At 46.5% G+C, this 22,404-nt stretch overlaps 1 protein-coding gene across 3 annotated transcripts in view; it reads left to right on the top strand.

Annotated features, from left to right (window-relative positions):
- Nucleotides 1-22,404, top strand: part of LOC126526934 (probable E3 ubiquitin-protein ligase RNF144A-A) — a 52,093-nt gene that overhangs the window by 23,403 nt on the left and 6,286 nt on the right. For 2 of the 3 annotated variants that reach the window (XM_055068453.2, XM_050174644.3), the window contains exons 2-8: nucleotides 4,009-4,382; nucleotides 9,947-10,048; nucleotides 10,135-10,195; nucleotides 10,916-11,028; nucleotides 11,638-11,729; nucleotides 14,901-15,045; nucleotides 18,862-18,951. In XM_055068453.2, coding sequence (XP_054924428.1) covers nucleotides 4,041-4,382; nucleotides 9,947-10,048; nucleotides 10,135-10,195; nucleotides 10,916-11,028; nucleotides 11,638-11,729; nucleotides 14,901-15,045; nucleotides 18,862-18,951 — 945 coding nt within the window. In that variant the 5' untranslated portion in view covers nucleotides 4,009-4,040. The remainder of the gene's footprint in view (nucleotides 1-4,008; nucleotides 4,383-9,946; nucleotides 10,049-10,134; nucleotides 10,196-10,915; nucleotides 11,029-11,637; nucleotides 11,730-14,900; nucleotides 15,046-18,861; nucleotides 18,952-22,404) is intronic. The other variant, XM_055068454.2, reaches the window with a different exon arrangement.

Here is a 22,404-nt window from a genome sequence, read left to right on the forward strand (position 1 = left end):
CGTACTCTGTCAGATACTCAATGCCATTATTTATCCACACCCCAAGGTACTTGTATTTATGGACTATCTCCAGCGTGGCCTCCTGTATCTTATGCTTGCCGCAAATGTTATCATTAAAAATCATGACTGCTGATTTTTCTTTGCTAAACTTCAAGCCTAATGTGTCTCCTTCTGTACCACATATGTCCATTAATTCCTGCAGATCTCCTGCATTGTCAGCCATTAATACAATATCATCCGCGTACATCAGTCCTGGTAATGACTGTTCAATCAATTTTCCTTGTTTGAAAAATGATAGGTTGAAGCCGAGTCCGCTTTGCTGTATTTTGGCCTCTAAACCTTGTAGGTACAGTATAAACATCAGAGGTGACAATGGGCACCCCTGCCTAAGCCCCCGCCGAATCATTACAGGCTCCGAAACCTGCTTTTCCCATTGTATAATCACCCGGTTACCTTTATAGATATCTTTTAAGAAATTGGTTACTCCATCTTGCACTCCTAAAGTTTCCAGAATGCCCCACAAGCCCTCTTGAAGTACACTGTCATAGGCTCCCTTGATGTCCAAAAAAGCCAGCCATAGGGGTCTGTGTTCCTTTTCGGCTATTCCAATGCACTGTGTTAGCGAGAACAGATTGTCTTCTAGCCTCCTATGCTCCCGGAACCCATTTTGTAGCTCTCCAAGTACCCCCTCGTTCTCTACCCATGCCTGCAGTCTGTCCTTTATAATCTGCATAACCACCCTGTAAACCACTGACGTCACTGTTATAGGCCGGTAGTTATTTATGTCAGCTTTGTCCCCCTTTCCCTTATATATCATTCTCATCCTACTTAGCCTCCATTCGTCAGGTACTTTACTATCAACTAGCATTTTGCTCACCACCTCCCTGAATGCTTTCTTAGATTTCGGGCCCAATTTCTTTATTAACGTAATTGGAATACCATCGGGGCCTGCCGATGTGCTACTTATTACCCTCTTCTCAGCCCTTTCCCACTCTTTTTGTCCAAGCGAAAGCAGTGGGTTGACCGGGCTATCCCTCTCCGACGTACTGCATGTACCATTTCTCTGTTTTGTTCTCTAGATTGTCGGCACGTTGCGCGCCATCTCGCGATCACTTTACGAGCGCTGACTTGAACCGGTAGCGCTGGCGGATTGGATTGTCATGGCTTTAGTGAAATCCGAGGCGACTGGAGCCTAGAATACAACAAACCGGACCAACCAGACGAACTCACAGACTGTGACAAAACTGTGTTTTAAGTTCTTTTATGTGTTTTCTCTCCTTACTTTCTTTCCTTCTTGTACTCTGAACATCTCCTGTGGCGTTGACAAACGCCTGCCCTGAGTCAAAAGGGATCAAGACCACTTACTTACTTACTTACTAGTCGGCGCCCGTCCCGTTTATGTCTTTTTTTTTTCTTCTTTTTTTTGTGCAGTCGTTTGCTTTCTGCGCTAAAGTCGAGTAATTCTTTACACGTGCACGAACTAGTGCAGCGGTATTCTCCTTCTTACTAGCGTATATATGCTTCGAGGAGCATTTCGATCGCGAGCATTTGTTTTTCCGCTTAAACGTGCGCACGATATAACAGCCATCAGCGTAACGGCGCTCTACGTTTGGACAGTCGCACGTCGTGGACCCAGATCGGTGAGGCAGCCAGTTTCACTCGAACGCGGTCGGGCCTCCTCACTTCGGGTCGAGATCCAACGTCGTCGCTGCAGAACAACCCCAGGCGATGTAGAGGAGTCCAGCCGCGTCGCATGCTTCTCGTCCGATCGCAGACTCGTCGGTGGCACGCGTGCCCTCTCCGAGCAGCACTGTTCTTCTGGACATACACAAAAGACTTGGGGAAACGCGCGAGTGTTGTCCTCCGTGTGCAGCCAAGGCAAGCCACCAGTCCTACGTAAATGTTTCGCACACTCGACGGCACTGCGGCGCCCGTTCGACAGCGCGCGTGTTTGGGGCGCTCCTCCTGTTTACCGCAATTGCGAGGAAAGCGAATTTTGGGCGGAACGCACCTTCTGTCGTTTACCACTACAGCGCAATGCGCGACGAGGAGACGCGAAACGACAGCATCCAAGCGCTGTAGCAATTACGAATCAATACCAACTGAAGGCCCAATTCACCGTTCTTTTGGAAACGAAGGACGTCGTCGTGCTGCAACCGTCGCCTTCATCGTGGCATCTGCCGTCGCCAGCAACGTGCAATAGCAACGGATGTTTGACTCCATGCTTTTGCCGAAAGAAACCGGCAAATGCGAAGGCATGCCTTGCTGGCGGTGCGAAATGAAACGAGATTGCTACCATATATGCACCACGTATGTATACCGTATATCATGCGGTGTATATGCCGCGGGCATATACGTACACCGCTGTATATGCTGTTGCTGTGACGCGACTGAGGTTGCTACCGGCCGCACGGAGTGCAGCAGCAGCGAGTCGGCCGTGCGTGACATCGATCGCGACACTGCTGCGGCCGGACAGCACGCACGTACGCGTCATCGATCTGCGGCGGCACAAAGGAGGCGCACACTTGCCGCGGCGCGCTGTCCGTACATCCCGACGGGCGCAAATTGGTCTCGCACTCCCGTTGAGTGTGTCAGCTGACTAGACAGAAAGCACCCTCACGGGTGCAAATCGGCTTGCAGTGTTGTGTTTGCGTGCACCGCCAGTTTCTGTGAGCGCGATGGCGACCGCGTGGCCAAATGTCATCGTTCTGGGCGTACGAGCGACCTTGGAGAATCCGAGGTTTCGATCGGAAATTCGCTGCGTGGCAGCAAATTAGCCTAATTTCTACCATTGCTTGCTTTCCGGGACGTCCTAATCTCAGTTGCTTAGATTGCATGTTTGCAATAATAAGGTACGGTTATTTGTCCAACACTGTGCACGGCTCTGGCGATGCGAAGACATGAATTGGTCTTGCGCATGAGGAGCTTGAGCCGCGCAGGAAGCTGCGGTTCTCAGCGAAAACTCGCATGCAAATCGTACAAAACGCGGTTACTGAAAGGTTGCACGCCAAGTGTGACACGTGCAGATGTTATCATAGTTTCACACAATTACTAGAGGGAACTAGTGCCCACTGTATTGAAACCGTTACGCCAAGGACGCACGGACATGCGGAACCACTGCAATTAGCAGCGATCGTGCGTGCTTGCCCAGTCTTATTCGCTTCTGCGCTAAAAGAAGTATAGATTGCTTTAAAATTTAGGCCTAGATAAAGCGCAATAAAGGAAGCCACGAGAAGAGCGTCCCACGCGCGAAGATCGGACAAAACCCATCACTCCCACGGTGGCTGAACTAAGTAGGCTGAACGATCGCAGAGTTCCCCCTGGTGATTGTTATCGGAAACTTTATGCGCAGATTAATGTCGATAAATGATTCGAAGTAAGATATCGAGACACATTGACAAGGCTGTCGCGACCGCACGTCGTTTTGGTGAGCGGTTGGTTTCGCCTCGAATTCCATTTGTGCAGAGCGTCTTCTGGCGTGTGCCCATAGCGGTATGCCCTCGTAAAAGCTTTAGCTCGGGCCCAACTCCGACGCGGCCTAGAATTCAAATACATGTAAAACGCAGAAACGCTTCTTTTGAGAGAACCACTGTGCCGATTTTAATGACATTTGTTGTATTTGAGTGAGAAAGTTAAATTCTAGTGACTGTTGGTAGCGGAATTTCGATTTAAGGCTTTAATTTTGTTACAAGAATATTCAGAAATTCGGAATTTAAAAAAAAAGCACCAAGTTTGCAAATTAATAACTCTATCAAGAGCAGATATTACGGTTATCGGTCGTGACTCTCACAGCGATTCGCGGTATGTGACGTGCATGCGCAAAGGGCCTTACCAGTTACGTACCGCTTTATCATGTGTCAATAACTCTTCAATGCCGCCAATATTCGAACAGCCTGTGCACGCGCAGAACCCAGTCTTTCGTACGTACAGTGTTCCCGTCGGTGGCTACGCGTGTTCGTATACGGCAGCCACTTGCAGCAGCGCCCTCGCGTCTCTGTGCACATCCAGGTATTCGCCCGCCCGCACCGTGCCCCACCGCCATGGCCCAGCAGCCCCGCGAGAAACGGCGCTCGCTGCTCCGATGGCTGGTGTCTCGATCGCGGGACCGCAAGACGCCGTCGTCCGGCTCCCTGCCCCTGGCCTCGCTGCCCAAGTCCCACACCTACTCGGGCGCCTGCTGCAAGGCGCCCCAGCACCGAGCCCAGCGGTCCCTGAGCGTCTACGATGTTCTCGGCGACCCGCAGCAGCCGGCCGCGCCGAAGGGTGCGACGGACGACGCATCCCAGCGACCCTTGCTGGCGCTGTGCAGGCTCTGCTTGACCGTGGTGCCGTCGGCGGCGTTGTACCGGATGACGCGCTGCGGCTGCTACTTCTGCCTACAGGTAAGCGTTGGAGATTCGCCAAACTGTGGGTGTTCTCCACGTGCGCGCCCAGGGAGCTGCTGGCGCCTGTGACATCTTGTGGAGCACGCCACGTGCCTGGTTTTGTACAACTACGTCTAAATACGATTGTCGAAACTGTGCGACGCACGTGTGCCGATGCCAAGTGGCAGCGTCTGCGAGCTTTTCACACGTCCGTGCTAAGTGTCGAGTACAAAACTTCAAAATCCAAAACTTCCAGCGAGTGGCTCTCTCATTAGGCATGCATGTCGTCACGGCTCGTGGCTGCTGAATGGTGTGAATGCCAGAATTTAAAAAGGCGAAACATAACTATGGCATGTCTATATTATAACACTTAATTAGATTTTGTGTTTCAGTATGAAAGCCCAGTCTGATCCATGTTCTAAGGAAATACGTGCGCTTTTACATTGCCCTACGGCACTATGCCGCTAGTAATTACCGTATGCGCCTAATATACAACGTCGTGTCTACTACTCGCGTTACAGACCTTGTGCAGTATGGTGAGATACATACGGAGACCGCAGAAGCTGCATTGCTTACGGATTCACAGCAGGAAAAAAAAATTCTCACTGGCACATTGAATTAAGCAACATTTGCAGTGACGCGCTTGTACCAAAATACAGCGAGAAGCAACTCCGTTCTCACGTTAGATTTCCCACGTGACACCGAAACGATTTACCGCTTTCATTTCGGTAATATTGCCATAGCTGTCAGCGCATCGCACGGGATTGCGATAAAGCTGGTGATATATTACTATAGAGAAAGGAACCAAACTGCGCTGACGATGTCAGCTGCACTTGATCGTGCGAAATCCTGGAGTCGCCTCCGACCAGTCGGCTCCTTCGTTTTGACCACGTGATGGCATTCCGTACATTTTACACTAACATATGTTAATGCTAGAGTGCAGCAACGTCGATATTTTCAAGTGCTGTAAAATCGCAGCTATTGATCTATGCTCACTTGGCTGCTCAATCAGTCACTCCATAACCTTCTCGAAACGTTCCGTAATCGCTCGCGCGTTTCTTTACTCAAGGCGACGTTAAACAAGCGGGGGATGCCCTTGACGGGTCCCGTGCAGTTTTGCTGCTGCTGTTTCGAAAGAGGAAGGAAGGATGGCTCACGTCGATGTTTCGCGGCCATCGGCGCGTCATTGATCAGTGGCGTTCTGTGAACGCTCGCGGAGTCGCGCCCTCCGATACGGCACAGCATCGCTTTCACGTTCGACGGATTTCCGTGCTTGGTTTCGGCGATGTCGTTGCTGCTGGTGTCGCAAGGAAGCGGAGCAAGTATGCGGGTGTCCGTCGCATGTTTGCATCGATTTAGGATATCGCAGACGTGATGGTGTGCCCGTCTGGAATACGGCGCTGTGTGACGGCCTCGGCGGCTCCACGGGGAGCCTCCGAGCATGACGTACGCGTGACGCTGTGCACCCGACGTCCTCCCGTCTAGAAAAAAAAAAAAAAAAAACTGCATGAGATGTACAAAGAAATACCGTACGTGACGTTTACGCCAGCTTATACATACGCAGAGTATTCAGTCGGATAGTTTCGCTTTGGCTAAACACATTCATAAACAGTTCTGTCAAAAGATATCGCCATCGACAAGCAGTACTACTGCTAAATAGTCCTAGTCCAGCCTGCTAACTACGGCGTCTTACCGCATATTAGATGACATTTGCCGGTGCAGCACAGGAGCCAAGAAAACTGTTTGGCTTACGCCAAGGTAATTCCAAAATTAAGCAGGCAAGTACAGTCAATCACAAAATTGTACTGGCCACGGGATCTCAGAAAATGTTCAATTTCCGAGCAACGTGTAACAGTAGTCAGTAAAACTTAAAATAACACTGTTGTTCACATACACTGGTAGAGGCAGTAAATGCGAATACTAGGCTGTGTTGTGAGGCTGCGCAGATATTCAGCCGTTTTCTCAGATATCGTGTTCCGTAATATATTGTGGTTGACTGTACGAGCACAGATCCAGAATGCCATTTAGGCGGCCTCTGGAAAATGATCAAGTCGGAGCATAAAGCAATCGCAGTATTTCTTTCCATATGGCAAGGAAAATAGGAAACCGAGGGCTTAATTTTATCGCGATAGCAATTATGTGGACACTCCAAGCGACTTTTTGCCATCGGCGTCGCCCTGAAGTTACGCCTATATTTGAGTATATGTATGCTGTATACCACGCCCTACTGTATTATATGCGAGTTATATTACGACACCATTCTATCACTAAAGTTGCTCATACCGTAGTGCCGCGCCAGACGGACTTTGCGGCGATGATGGCTAGGAGATGGCGCCAGAGTAGCGCGCATCGTCTGTATGGAAACAAAGCGCTGCGTGAGCGGAGGTCTGTCTGAGGCGGCTGCTGTCAGTCGCGCCCACACGTCACCTACAGCTCGCCTCGCAATCTCCCCATTAGCGAGACGGTCTCGTCACACATCGCTCCGTTTACAACATGCCACACGAGACATTGTCCGTGCTAGCCAATACATCGCGAAATGAAAACTTTCGCATTAGAGAGTATCGTATTCGTCGATGAATTTATTTTACTGTACTATCTTCGAGATCGGCTCACATTTTTACGTATCATGACGTGTTAATTAATCTTAAATAATTTCCGAGATTTATGCATGCCAAAACTACGATCCGATTATGAGGCATGTCCTTGTGGAGGAAAAGTGTACGTGGCTACAGAAGTCCGATGCATGCTGATTTTATTTAAATGGCAACTCCGGCGATTTATCGATGTCCACTGATGTCAATAAAATTTTGAATATATCTTTTTTGCATTCTGATTTGTGTCAAACTATGACGGCAAGTAATTATGTTTTTCTGAAAATGAATATTAAAAATTGCGTTCCGGACTGACGACTTTCTACAGGCCACCCTGTGTTTGCGACGTCAGTCCAGAAGCCACTGTTGCTTAAATCGCCGCTGTCTATCACCCAACGGCGTCGAAGCAGCTAGGCCTAGCGTTGCCGCAGCAGTGGCTACGGCCAAAGCCCCTCCATACACGTTTCCGCCGACCAGGTTTCCGCCAACCAAGCGGCGGTGGCGCGTGGATGGAGGGGCTTTAGCTACGGCTGCCAGCGGATCTGCATGCGAGAGCGCCGGTTTCAGGCGGCGAGGTAATCAAAATTGCAGCAGTGGTGGCTTTGATTAATGCCGTTTCGGACCTGCGGTCACAGCAAAACGTCCGTAAAATCGAACGGCGAAGAGTTCTTGTGTCCGAAATTTCAGACGTTCTGATACATTGACTCTATGGGGTACGTGGTGGTGCCGAGAAGCCGTCCAAATTATCGGGAATCCGGAAAGTCTGTCGTTGACTGTACACTGGCAACTCCTCCAGCCGACGACAAGACGTCAAAGACGATTCATTACGATTTCTGTCTGTTGCTTGAGCCAGCATTACCGCGACTTTCGACCCTTTCAATAACATTACAGCTAATTTTCCCTGATAGAGGCACAAATGCCCGGAGTTTTCCCGGAGTTTTTCCAGACAACTCAAAATCCCTGAGAATTCCCGGTTTTCCCGGTTGGTAGACACCCTGGATGTACATCCCCTTCGTCTGCTTGTTTCCATGGTCGTGCAGTCACGTGCGCAAGTACCGAAACTATGCTCTTTTCTACCGTGTTCCAGCGCCTGATCATGCTCTGCGATCAGCTTGTATTGACTCATTATTCGTGTAGTACTGAATTATATCTGTCTGCAGCAGAGCGTAGCGCCGAAGAAAAAAAATGAAGGTGGTGTCTGTGACGTATGCGTCACGTGATCCTCGAGGTCCGATATGGGAGGACGCAGGGAAGGAATTTCGCTTGCGGCTGCCCCACGTAGCATCTGCCGCAAGAGAGAGGTATGCGGTATACGACCCCAACAATGCAGGGTACAAACTTGCATTCATGTTTTTTGGCACATACCTCTTCTTGCGGTAGATGCTATGTGGGGCAGTCTGGCCGCTGCCTAAATGAACGGCTATGAGAGCACCGAACGCTGGTAGATTCATTAGCGGGGGGCGGCCATTTGGCCAAGCATCGTAAGCGGTGCGGGTGCATGCCTGCGTTTGATTCCACGTGTGTGAGGTACAAGGTGGGGGCGCGAGATTTGCGAGGCATATCACATTGACAGGGAAGGTGATAACTGTGGCAGCACGACATCACTTGCCTTGTCCAAAAAAGAAAAAATGTACTTGCAGAATAGTTTGCCACATTTTTATTAGATTGTGCTTGTACTGTTTTAACCCTGTGTGCGCATGCACCACCGAAATGTATTTATGTACCTTCTCTCGCAGTAAAACCCCAGTTGATGTTTAGCGCTCGTCCTGTCGCTTCCTCCGTCTGTGTCCCTGTTATTTGCGCTAGTCTTTTGATTAATGATGTCACACCAACTAGCCCAGCTTTCTGCCTTGATTACCTTCTAATTGGTCTGCTCAGCAAATTATTACAAAACTGTCGTCACTCTGACATTGTGTGAGCAAAAGTCGCAGTGAACCATAGTGTTACCATTCCAGGCTGTGTGCTTGGGCAGTGGGGGCAGCACATTTTCTTGCCCCCCTAGTGAGTTCAGCATTTTGTGTGTGCTAGTGGGGGTGAGCATACTCGGAGCTTATCAGTTGTATGATGCTGTTTCTGTGCACTTGCGAGGTTCAGAGAAATTGAAAAAGCAATACAATATCAGAATATATGTGGCCCGTTCTTGAAAACTGTCCTGCTCACCTCATAGCCAAGTGCAAGTGTCTGTCTGTGATATGATAGTTCAGGCTAGTGCAGCAACATCAAACCGTTTTGGCTGAGAAACTGGTTATCCGGTTATTCGATTCACCAGTAATTAGAAATTGAAAACCGGATAATCAAAGTGCTTATTTGTTTAACAGTATCCAGATATTCAGATAGCCGGACAATTGCTCTTCTGTACTCTCGCTGAAATTACCTCTTTCTCTCTTGTATTCTTATTGCAATATATTTGCAATATTTATACATGTAATAGAAACAAAAATTTGAATAAGCTATTAGCAACACCAAATATTAGTTTCCGAATATTAAAATACAGTATCCAGCTAACTAGTACTGGATATCCTGAATATCCATTTCTTGAAATCGGGATAACCCGTTCGAGACCGAATTCACTTCCCTCCGGTTAAACCGAATAGTCGGTTAGACGGATACCTGCAGGCAGGCTGTGCCAGTTCACACCCGCAGTGCTCTTAAAGTTAGTCGCACTGAATTCAGCCCTGAAAGCTGCTCACCTTTATAAATTTTTATAGCTAAAGAATCATTTTCAGTTACAGGTTTCTTGCTTCTGAGTGATGAGGAAATTCACACGTACGAGTGTGTGAAATACCTGTAACATGAACTTGGCTCACTCTGTGCGTTGGGTCCATTGAAAAGCTTGCTTGGGGAGAACACTGCTTACGTTACTGAAAACCCTTGTCCACACATTCTTGCAGCTTTCTTTTTATATTTTCCCAAGTTATGCACCCTTGGTTATCCACTTTGGAGAAGAAACCTTTGCAAAGGCATAACATGGAATGTGTTTTTGTGTTACAGTGCACACGTCAGTACCTGACTGTCAGCATTCGCGATGGCAATGCGTACATACCATGTCCGGATGACAAGTGCCCAAGTGGAGGTGTCTTTGAGTCTTCAGAGGTGAGGCACCTACCTCAATTCAGAATATGTGCCATAGCATATTTTGATGCTTTTTATGTGCTTATTTATTCTCCTCTTTCTTACAGATTGAAAAGCTTGTCGAAAGGGATGTTCTAGAGCTTTACCTCCGATGCAAGCTTAACCGAGGTATGCACTTGTTTGTTCTGTGTGTTGCATACATAAACTATGAGCAAAAGCTCGTTGTAACAGCTGCGCACCCTTAATGAAGGACTTGCAGACATTTCCATTGAAGACAACCATGCTCTGTGTATGCCATTCAGTTGTACAATGAAAAAAATAGAAACCCATGGTCACTGTTGCGTGACCTTGCAACTTGCCATCATTTCAGGTGAAACTTAATTATACCGTTGAAAATCTAGGTTTAGCACATCTATTGCAACCTCAATTAATTGATAGCCATGAAAGACATCTAATATAACTGACTTTCCAGCGAGTTTAATGACATTCACAAGTGCAAACTCCACACTCAAGTTCTGAAAAATGTTTCACCTATTGGAACAAGACCGTATTTGGAGCAGCTAGCATCCAAACAGGCACCTGCTTTCCAGTACTTCTATTTTCTTGCACACTTTGCCCATAATTAATTTCGGAGCACAAGTACAACCGCAAGTCCCTTAATACTTGTGCACTCTGTATTGGCAATAATTCATTATATTTCCAATTTTGAAATGACCGCTTGAAGTAAGTGTACTAATGTGTTCCAATGACCGCATGTATGGTATGATGCTGCAAGTGTCTTTCAAATTAATGCAACAGCAATGCATAAATCTGCTCGCTACCAAGAGTGCATGATCTTATGCACGTGCTCTGTCCATAGTGTGAATGTAATTCAAACAACTTGTGCAGATGTGGAGATGGACCCCCACCAAACTTGGTGCCCTGGTCCAGGATGTGAGAGCATCTGCCGTGTCTTCCCACCATTGCGCGATTGTGAAGCATCGCCTGTCCACTGTTCCAAGGTGCGATGCTTTCACGATAATGCACTGGCCTCACTGTTCTGGCTAATGAGGTGTGCTCCTCATAAATTTAATTTATATTCTGTATCAGAAGCACAGCTGCAGCCAAGCTTCTATTTTTCCATAAACTAATCTGAATTTCAATTATTAATTGCACTAAACTGTTACTGTCACGTGCATTAATAGGGTGTCTTCAACTTGTTCTGAACTGCCCATGACTGCCCGAGACACTGCTTTCAGCCAATAAGTGTTGGCGTATGCGACGTCTTGGGCAGACTGGGAAGGCAAATCGAGTTGACCTATACTGTCGGGGTTCTCTGCACTGGAGCTCAGTGTGTTGCTGTTTGTTGAGGTATGTTTGTTTCGAAGTGTGTTCGAATTAGAGGTTATGCAAGGTCTTGCTTACACATGCTTTCCCTACATTGATATGGATTGTGGCTCAAGTAAAGGTAAGCATAACTCGCTGCAGCTCTCCAAGGGACCAGTCTTTCATCACTAAACATGTTTGGTTTGCTGTTAGCCTGGGAGAATTAGCATTGCATAATAGCGACACCTCTCAAACATTGTTCTTTAAGTCTGGTGAATTAAAGCTTTCCCCCTTCCTTTTTACAGTGCAAGCTCACCTTTTGCTCCTCATGCAAGGAGCGTTGGCACGCATACCAGTCCTGTGACGAGTTCCGGAGGCAATTTTCTGAAGATGAATTGTGAGTGCATCTTGTACCTGCATTTGTACTCCATTAGGGCTACAGTTAAAGCTCGATCTAACGAAACCAGATTTAACGAAGTTCCCGATCTAACGAAGAAATTTCCATTCCCCAGCAGGTACCCATAGGGTTCAATGTTGTCATCATCCCAAATTAATGAAACTAGCTTGGCCGAACTCGATTTAACGAAGTTTTTCCTGAAATAAGTGATTAAGAAAATGGTGATTTCTTTATAATCTTGACACAGAAGGGCTTTTCTGTGAGCGTGCGCTTAAAAGCTATCGCATTAAACCCTCTAGGCGCCCTAGTCACGGCCTTAGCTTTATTTTGACGGGGCTGCATTCCACGCCCATGCACGGAACAGTGGACTCAACACCGCCTTGTTAGGGGTGGCGGTGGTTGCTTCCATTATTTCATGGTTTGTGTGACATACGGCTGGATTAGCGGTAAATACAATGCCACAGTAGCTTTTGCATGTGGCTACGTTAGAATTTTAGGTTTTGAAGGAGCAAAAAATTCCTTTCTCAATTGTACGAACTTTCCAATTTAATGAAATAATTCAAGCGCGGTAATCACTTCGTTAAATCGAGTTTCAACTGTATCTCTACGTGAGCGCTAGATGTGGAGAATAAACAACCAGGCACTTAGCTCAAAACATGAAGTATGTTTGCATTATATTTTGCCGCAGTTAAGTTCAAATCCATGCAGTAGTCAATTGCAGATAGCATATTTTTTTATCAACTTGTGCAGATTACAGTGTAACTTTGCTGCACAGTTTAGTGCAGGCAGCCCAGATACATTATCATTTTTGTCACAGTACCTTTTCAAGGAAGAAGAGATACTAAGTAGTGCCAGTAGGGGGGAGGGGAGCTGCTCTGGTTAGACAGAGCTGCTAATGTTTTATTACATCCGAACGAAATCTTTAACTGGTCATAAGTGCTTCAGCAGCACCACAAAGGTCATGCAAGGCAGCAACTAAGCTTTATCATGAGACTAAGCCAGGTTCAGTGCACATAATGAAGCCTGATTGCCTTAGATTCTGCTTGATCTTGCAGGGTAGCTTGAATATGCTGCTTTACACAAACTTGCAGCACCACTGGAGAGCTCTGAAACAAGCAGTCATGAAGATGCCATAAGAGTCACTAGTGCTAGTATAAGTTGGGCTTGAATGAACATGAGATGAAATTCCAACATATGATGCATGCACTGCCGATTTTATCGGTTGCCTGTGCCCAACGTAGGCCACTCTAATGGTGCACTTATATGCTGGAGTGCGTACTAAGTGCACAGCTTTGACCTGTTGTGTGGGACTGGACACTTGTGCCAAAGTCCTATGCCGAGCGGCATTTTAGCAGCGCACATTCAACTAGTAATTGCCTTCCCAGCTCACTAGGTTGTGTTGTGCTGTTAGTTATTACACGAAGTTACAATGTCTTTTTCATGTTGCAGACCTTCTATAGAAGGTTGGCCGCTGCCCACACTATTAAGCAATATTATAATGAAGAAGGTTTTTACTTGCACACTGGTTTCTTTTTGCACTGCTTTGTAGCACATACCATTGGCATAAATTATACATGGACAGGAAAAAAACTAATCGGAACACTTGTTATGAGTAACATGAGACTGTGGCATCGTTACTTTGTATGTAGCCAGTTGTCACAGATAATGTTATCCCAAGTGTATCTTTCACAGACTGAATTAGGTCACTGAAAACATGCAGGCAAATCTAATAATTTGGCACGTTCTAGCTGTATAGACTTGTCTGTTTGAATTTTTGCCAATAGTGCAATAAACATTCAGAAATGCGCAAAACGAATCGAAAGGTCTTATATGAAATTTATCTCACAGAGCAGGCCGTACCTCTCCCTCCTTCGATGAGATCCAAAATTACAGTAGCCCTTAATTCCAAAGAATATGCATCTCGAGTGCAACAAAGAAAGGCGCAAAGCACGCGCATGACACATTCAATCAGCGTACCCTAATAACCATAGGTACAACATGTGCTACACGGACGCAGCTGTGTATGCAGAGGCGACCGGGCAGCGCTACCAAAGGAGGTATGCCCTGGCAGTCGTGAACACGATCAGCCAACAGCATATTACCGCGTCGGCCACGGCGGGATCCCCCACCTTGGCTGAAATATTAGCAGTGGCGATCACACTCGCTCACACGGAGCGTTCGCAAAGGGACTCGGTCGTGGTCACGGACTCCCAGGAGACATGTTGCATGTTTCTGAAGGGGCACGTGACTGCGGCTAGCCTCGCGATAATCCCGAAATCCTTCAACCACCATCATCGCCTACTCTGGTGCCCGGGCCACGCGAGGGTACAGGGGAATGAAAAGGCTAACGCGCTAGCTCGAGGGTTCACTAACCGAGCGACGGCATCCTCTTCTAACCCCAACCACCCGCACTATCCCTCGCAACATTCCACCAATTTAAATGCCAAAGACATCCTTGCTCATCAGCGCGGAGTCCGCAGAAAATACCCGCCGCCTCACCCACAACTTAGCGGGGAAGAGGCCGCCGATTGGCGCAAAATACAGACCGGGGTATTCCCCCATTTAAAATTGCTAAACGCCATGTATCCCACTAGTTGTAGGGCCAACTGTCCTTGGTGCGGTGGCATACCTACCCTAATACATATAACCTGGGAGTGCACTAAGCACCCTCATAGGCCGAATACCAGTAACACAATGGAGCAGTGGGAGGCACAGCTCGCCCGCTCCGACCTGGCAGGACAAAAGTCCTTAATTAGCCAGGTCAGGCAGGCTGCAGAGGCCAGTGGGGCCTTGGAGTGAGAGGCTCCAACCACCCCTCCTTCAAATATTTTCCATTTCAATAAAGTTTCTATCTATATGAAATGTTACCTGTACTCTTCAACATTATTGTTTTTTCCAACTTCTTGTCACTGTGTCAGTCGGAAAGGTTGTAGTGAGCTACAAGATAAAATTTTAAAACTTATTTTTCCATAGGAAAAGACTTCAATAACTTCCTGGCTAAAGCTTCACTGCTGCCTGCTCACACAAGTGAAGGCCAGAGCACCCATGCTTGGACAGCGCATGTATTACAAGCGTTTGGTGCTTGAGGATGAAACATTCTCTACATGGTTTGTGTGATTCACTCCTTGCTAGGGGAATTGAGCAGAGCATTTTCTTTGTTGTACAATGCAGGGCCAACCTGCCAGGCGAAGAATCTGGCCTGATCAAGCGCTGTCCACGGTGTCGCATTCCCATTGAGCGAGATGAAGGCTGTGCCCAGATGATGTGCAAGCGCTGTCGACACGTGTTCTGCTGGTACTGCCTTGCCTCCCTTGACGTGAGTGCCGTTGGTGCACCTTCCCCACTTGTGCCCAGGCACCTTGAGCATTCTGACCGTTGCTTGTAAAGCTTATTTTCTAAGGCCAACTTTAACGAAATTTTACTTTGGCTAAATTGGTTATAAATGAGTATTACAGCCGAACCCACTTATAACAATACTCAAGTGCCACGAAAATTCCATTGTTATAACCAATAATTGTTATAACCGGGTTGCATTAAAAAAAAAAGCAAAATAGGGGGATGGCAGAGCTGTTGTGGGAAAACTATAATGGTGGAAAGGCCAGAGCTCCTGCCCACCACCTTCCTCCAGCCGGCTGATTGCGTCGGTTCATCTAACTGTATAACTCTGCTTCCTGCGCGCCCCGTTCGCATGTAACAAGCCGAGGCTGTCGGCATTCAGGAATGGCACTGCCATAACAACTGCAAAGAGGGGTCACACACGGTAAGTGACATCTCTGCTGAGGTATCTCTTCGGGGGCCCCAGAAGGAGCCTTTTAAAAGATATGCGAGAAGGTTGCTGTGGCTGCCTTTCAGCTCGAGAAATCCAGGAGAAACACTGGGGTGAAATCGTCACAAATATCTTGACACGTACTTCTCGCTGGCTTGCACAAGAAAACCCTACATCCCTCACCCTTGCATGCTTTACAAAAAGCTTGCCGACATCCTTCTCCAAGGTATCCAGGTGCTCCACATAGTGCGGCGGAAGGTCTCTCGCGAGAATGAAGCTCCGAAGGGACTGAATCATCTGCACAGCCTCCTGCGAGGACAACATTGAGGCAACCTGCCCTACTATGGCTTCGCTGTCCGCTGCAAGCACGTTCACGATGATCGCCTCATCGGTTAGAACTTCTTACATTTCTAATGCGTCGTCCACATTTAGAAATTCTGAGTCCTGAAGCATTGTCGGCCACTGTGACCAAAGTTCAGGCATCACTTTGTCAGTGGGAGCTTTGCAGGCTCCGTATGTCACTGCTGCCTCGGACAAAGCATGCCTTCCTAAAGCAGTTCCGCACTGTAGAAGTGCTTACTTCGGACCACGCACCAAAGATAAACTGCATGGCCATCAATAGATAGAGCTTCAAGTCTAGTTGCTCCTTGCTTGTCAGTGTAGCCATGTCTATCAACAAGACTAGCTTGTTCAGGACATGGTGACGATATGTGGCCTTAAAATTGGCGATCAAGTCCGCGTCCATGAGCTGCAAGCCTGCTGGCCTGTTTGGCAGCAGGAAAAGACATTTCCACGCATGAAAGCTTGGGCAGGCAGTGGTGGGCACTACAATTACCTAAGATGAGTGCTACCTTCCTTTTAGATGGCTCGGTACATTGATGCAACTCCAAGAGACAATCGCGAAAAAAATCACCAATGATTACAATACTGCCTAATGCGAAATTTTAGCGCAGCTGTATATGTGTTTTCATTTCGTGATATATTGAGGCATCGCACTGTTCACCACGCCGCCTGCCATAGCCACGACGCGTGGTGCTATATATAGACCGGCCACACAGTTGCCACTTCTCGGCAACTGTAGCTTATGCAACAGTAATCTTTACAGGGAAACACTCAAGGCAAACTCTATGCGCAAAGCGGAGCTTTCTGATTCTTTTTTTTTCTTTCCCCCACACAGCCAATGCCATAGATGTGCGGATATGAGTGCCATCTGGTTGTGCTTCATGGTGGCTTCTTCTGCTTTCCTCTTCACGCTTCCGCTGCACTCTCCCCTTCCGCTTTCCTCCTTGCGCTCTGTTCCCTCTCGCCATATTTCATGCCCCGCTCCGTGTTCGCCCTTTCATCTTCCGCTGTGCTCATTCGCTTGGTTATGCCGCTGAGGCATGGCAATGCTCATCGCAGGAACGTGCGCCTAAGAGCGACGCCTTAAAGTTCTTGCATCATTTATGCCTTGCGGTTGTGACAGTAGCACACCAGTATTCTGGTAACGCCGTGGAAGCAGCAGGGATCTTTTTTTTTATTTTCCAATGACAAATGTGGGCACTTGTCACTCCCGTCCAGGTTGGCGCACAAAAATGGTGAGGCGCAGCTTGCTGTTTTTGCTGCCCATGTCTCCTTTGAGTACATGCGTCTTGGACAGCAACATCTGGAAGAACAGTTTTGTTTCCTCACCATTATATACATTGGTATCAATGTAGTTGTCAAAGACGCAGGGCAGCGTTTCCTCCACCCACTTCTGCTTTGCCTCCGTGTCAAGCGAAGCCCCCTTGCCGGTGGCGGCTTTGTAAACAATGGCATGCCTCACTTTGAAGCGATGTACCCAGCCGCCACCTGGCTGGAAGCCCACAGTGTTGATGAGTAAGGCAAACTGCCTCGCCTTTGTGGCCAGAATTGGCCCGATGATGGGCAAGTTCATGGCACGGGCACCAAGAAACCACTCGTATAGAGGTCTCTACCACCTCCTTGTAAGCACCTTTTTGAACACATTTGCGCCAAGTGTCTACAGAGCAGCTTTCCTTGTCGAACTTCTCTGCCAAGCAAATGATTGCCAACACTGTCGATTACGATAGTCCATACTTCTTTACCGAATCGCACTTTTTTACCATCTTAGTCCTTCATGATAATGTACGTCGTTTCGAAATCTATAGCAGTGCACTTTCTTTTCACCAGCAATATCATGCATTGCCGATGATCAGCGGGCGCATCAGCCATCTTCCGTTTAAGCACCGAGTCAAATGAGGCGGAGAAATCATGTGGCCAGGAACAACTTCGACGCCGCCAACAAAGACATGCACGAGCGACTTACTCCATGGGCAGTACTGCGCAGAATGAGGGGCAAGCAAGCAATCTGGGAGCAGTGCTGTCAGCGCAGGTGGCGCGGACAATTCGTGTTTCAGAGGGCGACATGGCATGGAAGGGCAAGAGGCTGACACTGCGGAGGAGGCTGCAAAACAGGTTCTATTGTACGAGCACGCAGTGGCCAATGGGGAGGTTGCAGTGGCTCCAATAGCTCTTTTCCTTTTTTTCTTTTCAAGGATTTCACATTCCATTGTCTTTCGTCACAGGCACCCAGCAGCCAGACTTCATTGTTATAACTGATAATGCGGCATGGGGGCATTGTAGTAAGCGGGTTATTTCACCATAGAAAACATACAAAAATTGACGATGCAGCAGCTTCTCATTGTTATAAGCAATATATTGTTAAAACCGGGATTGTTACAAGTGGGTTCGACTGTACATACTGCTGAAGCAATCTCTGCAAATTCTTTGTTAGCAGCATGTAAATAGTGCCTAAACAGATGATACGTGCACCTGGTGGTTAGTGGCTATGATGCAAGTCCCAGCACATTGCCTCCAAGATTTTTCAGCACAGTGTGGGTAGTCGAATGTGGTGCCCGATCTCAGAGGTCATGCTGAGGAGTTGCACAATTAAATTCATGCGTAACCGCGGCAATGGAGACTTTTTTTATTCGGTTTCAGCGCCAAAATACGCCTACTTTTGCTAGCCTTTCATGACGCATCCACTATTATTTCAGACATAAGATTTTGAGGCTCTTTTTTATCTACACTATCTGAATCTAGGCTTCTTAGCCGGCCAAAAATTTTGTTGCAGTTAGCCCTTAACAGTGTGTGCACTATATATATATATATATATATATATATATATATATATATATATATATATATCCTTTCATTAAATATGTGTTTGTAATTTTGGGTTTTGCACTACCTAAGTTCCAACTACATTGTTTGCTCTAGAAGACGTTATGAGTGAAACGTGAACCCAGAAAGGAGGAAAAAAATTAAAATACATCTCATAAAAGGCTAAGGACTGCACCAGCTCAAGCCTTTTCTCTCCACCCCTAGGATGATTTCCTGTTGCGGCACTATGACAAAGGGCCCTGCAAGAACAAGCTGGGCCACTCACGGGCATCTGTTGTCTGGCACAGGACTCAGGTGTGTGATGTGCCGCCACCTCTGGAAGTGTTTGCTGTAGCAGGATGGATGGCACCCTTTTGTGAAAAGCTTCAATATCACTACATGTGTGTCCTTCCTCAATGCTTATAAGCAGCTAAATACATAAAAAAGTTTGCTGAGAATTTCATGGGAAGTACAAGTCTGTAATCCAACGTTTACATCCTCTTGTTATAAAGAAAGCTAGGCGTTCAGACCACAGAAGATGGAAACGGACAAAAAGAAACGCCGATGTTTGTGAGCGGCATTTGTGTTGTCTGTTTTCTCTTCTTGTGTCCATGTCTGCACACCTAACTTCTTTTGTAACATGAATCCCTACCAACTAGCTCAATTTTATGTTGTTCTTTCCATTCTCTGCTTCTCTGTAGACAGTAGATTGGTGCAAACACGCAAAGAACATAAAAACCTACGTAATGAATCCTTAACCACTATGAAATGTGGCTATGGTCACACATGTGATGACTTTCAACATAGTACACGCTGGTGCATGCATGGCAAATGAAAATGGCAGCGGTAAGAATAAAGGATGAATGGCAAGAAATAAAGACAAAAAAAAAATGAATGGTTGACATTGCTTTTTCTTGTTGTGTATCTCATCTTATCACTGTTGTTTCTCCATCTCCATACACCATTATGTTTACAGTATACTTCCATTAATTCAATTTTTCGGTTAATTTGATCCTGGCCGAAGGTCCTGGCTGGCGCCCATGCATTTTTATTGGCTTAAGCTTTCATTATGTCAATCCTAAAGTTGTCCTTTGCTGCATAATTTGAGCTTGGGCAGTCGACATACACGTGCCTGACCCCTGTGGTGACCCCAACAGCGACCCCTTTAGTGGCCAAGTTTCTCTCGGCAGAGCTTAGGGGACAGTGAGTGTGTTGAACACACATAATCTCCTGTTGAAAACACTTATTTTCGCCGTCAATAGGAAAATTTTCAGGCAGTGACTGTAGCTAACAATGTCTGATTAAGGTATCTACCCAATTCTAACATGTACTTTTTTTGCTGTAGTAGCAATAGTAGGAGCAATGTATAGCTCAGGCCGACCTCTCTGCCTTTCTGCAATTTCTCTCTCACACACACACCGGTGGGAGCCCGAGCCCCTCTGGTGTTTTCCGGTGGGGCAGGGGTGCAGTAACTTATTTATGAAATCTGGTGGGGGCGTTCCAGTTACTTACTTAAGAAACCGCTGTTCTATGCATTGAAGCACAAAGTAACTGGAACACCAATACATTGCAACGGATACTTTGAAAATTAATATCTTGGAACTGGTGTTCAGAGAATTTGTTCCAAGTGTATAGGCCGTGTGAACTCGGCGGCTATAATTCATAGATTGAAATATGTGGACTTAAGTAATTAATTGAAAGGTTAATTACCATAATTACACTAATTATGCAATTCATTTTGATTTTGCATAGAAGTGATGGCCCATTCACCGAGTAATCTAGATCAAGAGTTAGAATTGTGCTATCTGTCATAGGCAATGTTTAAAAAATTTGGTGCAGCTAAAAAATAAGCGTCCTGTACATTTAAATATATACACAGGAAAAAGTTTATAAAATTTTTGAGAGAGCAGGAGGTAGCCAATTAATTATTTCTAAAGGTATGGATAGCCCATGCCTAAAGAATGAATATGTTGCTGTATGTTCACCTCGCTTCAAATTGTTTTGCGTGCTTTTTTGACCTCGAAAAGAACCTGTAGACTTCAGTGACCCCTTCGGCACAGTTTTTTATCAACTGCATGTGAAATGCGCATGAATGATATGTGTGTAAGTATTGCGTCTTTCCAGTGAGCAATGCTTATTTACAACATTTATTGGGGATGGAAATATCGTCACTTGCATGCAAAGGTGATGAATATATACACGGTGTCGCAATTAACTACCATGCACCCAGATTTAAAAAACAGCATTGCGTTACTCAAACAAAACCTAGTGCATATTTTTTCCAGTGCAGTGGAGTAGCTGCCAGTAATTTTTTCGTTACTTAGATTTAATTAGGTAAATGTAATTAATTATCTAACTCGAGACATACTATCCAGATTATCAAAGTGTCAATGAGGCCTTTGTAGGCGCAACCAAGGGACATTCAACTGTGGTGTTTTCAGTGACATACAAATTGCGTACTAATTTTCCTGACGGATAAATAAACCCCGTGAAATATGGAAAATACTACGCGACTGCGCTCCTGCCCGCATCCTAAAGCAGCGCCCTCGAACAGGCTGCCTCCGAGTTGTCCAGAAACAAACAAAGGAAATAAAGAAAAACTTCGTGATTGAGCTAGTTTCTCATCTGCCGCACCCCGGCGTAAGTAACGCATCGCGTTTTGTGTTAGTTGGAAACAAGCTGTGATAGCTGTTGTTTTAGTGTAGATAAAGTGCACAGATGCCTTTTTTTTTTCTTTTTTTGCCACAAATCCTAACACCACTAGAGCAAATTTACAATGTCAGTGCAAATGTCTAAAGGTGCGTTTTGTTTCATCCCAGTCACCATGTCTTTCTCTAATGAGCAGAACGAAAACGTGATCCTCTCCTTGGGAGCTACAAATGACAAGAGGAAGGCCACAAGTATATGTCAGTCATGGAATTAAATGTGGCGGTAGACCAAACACGTTGACTATCATCAGAAATGATGAAAACCTGAAACAGACCGGCAGCCTCAAGAAACAGCGGCGCAGGACTCCATCTTTGAGTCTTCGCCTGTGCACGAATGTTTTACATTTATGGCCTCAAATCCTCATGCTAGCATGCTAGCATGGGTGGGTCTAAAAATTAATCTGCAGGAAACTAAAGTAATGTTTAACAGTCTCGGAAGAGAACAGCAGTTTACGATAGGTAGCGAGGCACTGGAAGTGGTAAGGGAATACATTTACTTAGGACAGGTAGTGACCGCGGATCCGGATCATGAGACTGAAATAATCGGAAGAATAAGAATGGGCTGGGGTGCGTTTGGAAAGCATTATCAGATCATGAACAGCAGGTTGCCATTATCCCTCAAGAGAAAAGTGTATAACAGCTGTGTCTTACCAGTACTCACGTACGGGGCAGAAACCTGCAGGCTTATGAAAAAGGTTCTACTTAAATTGAGGACGACGCAACGAGCTATGGAAATAAGAATGATGGGTGTAACGTTAAGGGATAAGAAAAGAGCAGATTGGGTGAGCGAACAAACGCGAGTTAATGACGTCTTAGTTGAAATCAAGAAAAAGAAATGGGCATGGGCAGGACATGTAATGAGGAGGGAAGGTAACCGATGGTCATTAAGGGTTACGGACTGGATTCCAAGGGAAGGGAAGCGTAGCAGGGGGCGGCAGAAAGTTAGATGGGCAGATGAGATTAAAAAGTTTGCAGGGACAAGATGGCCACAATTAGTACATGACCGGGGTAGTTGAAGTATGGGCGAGGCCTTTGCCCTGCAGTGGGCATAACCAGGCTG

This window comes from Dermacentor andersoni, chromosome 9 (assembly GCF_023375885.2).
Source record: "Dermacentor andersoni chromosome 9, qqDerAnde1_hic_scaffold, whole genome shotgun sequence".
NCBI lineage: Eukaryota > Metazoa > Arthropoda > Arachnida > Ixodida > Ixodidae > Dermacentor > Dermacentor andersoni.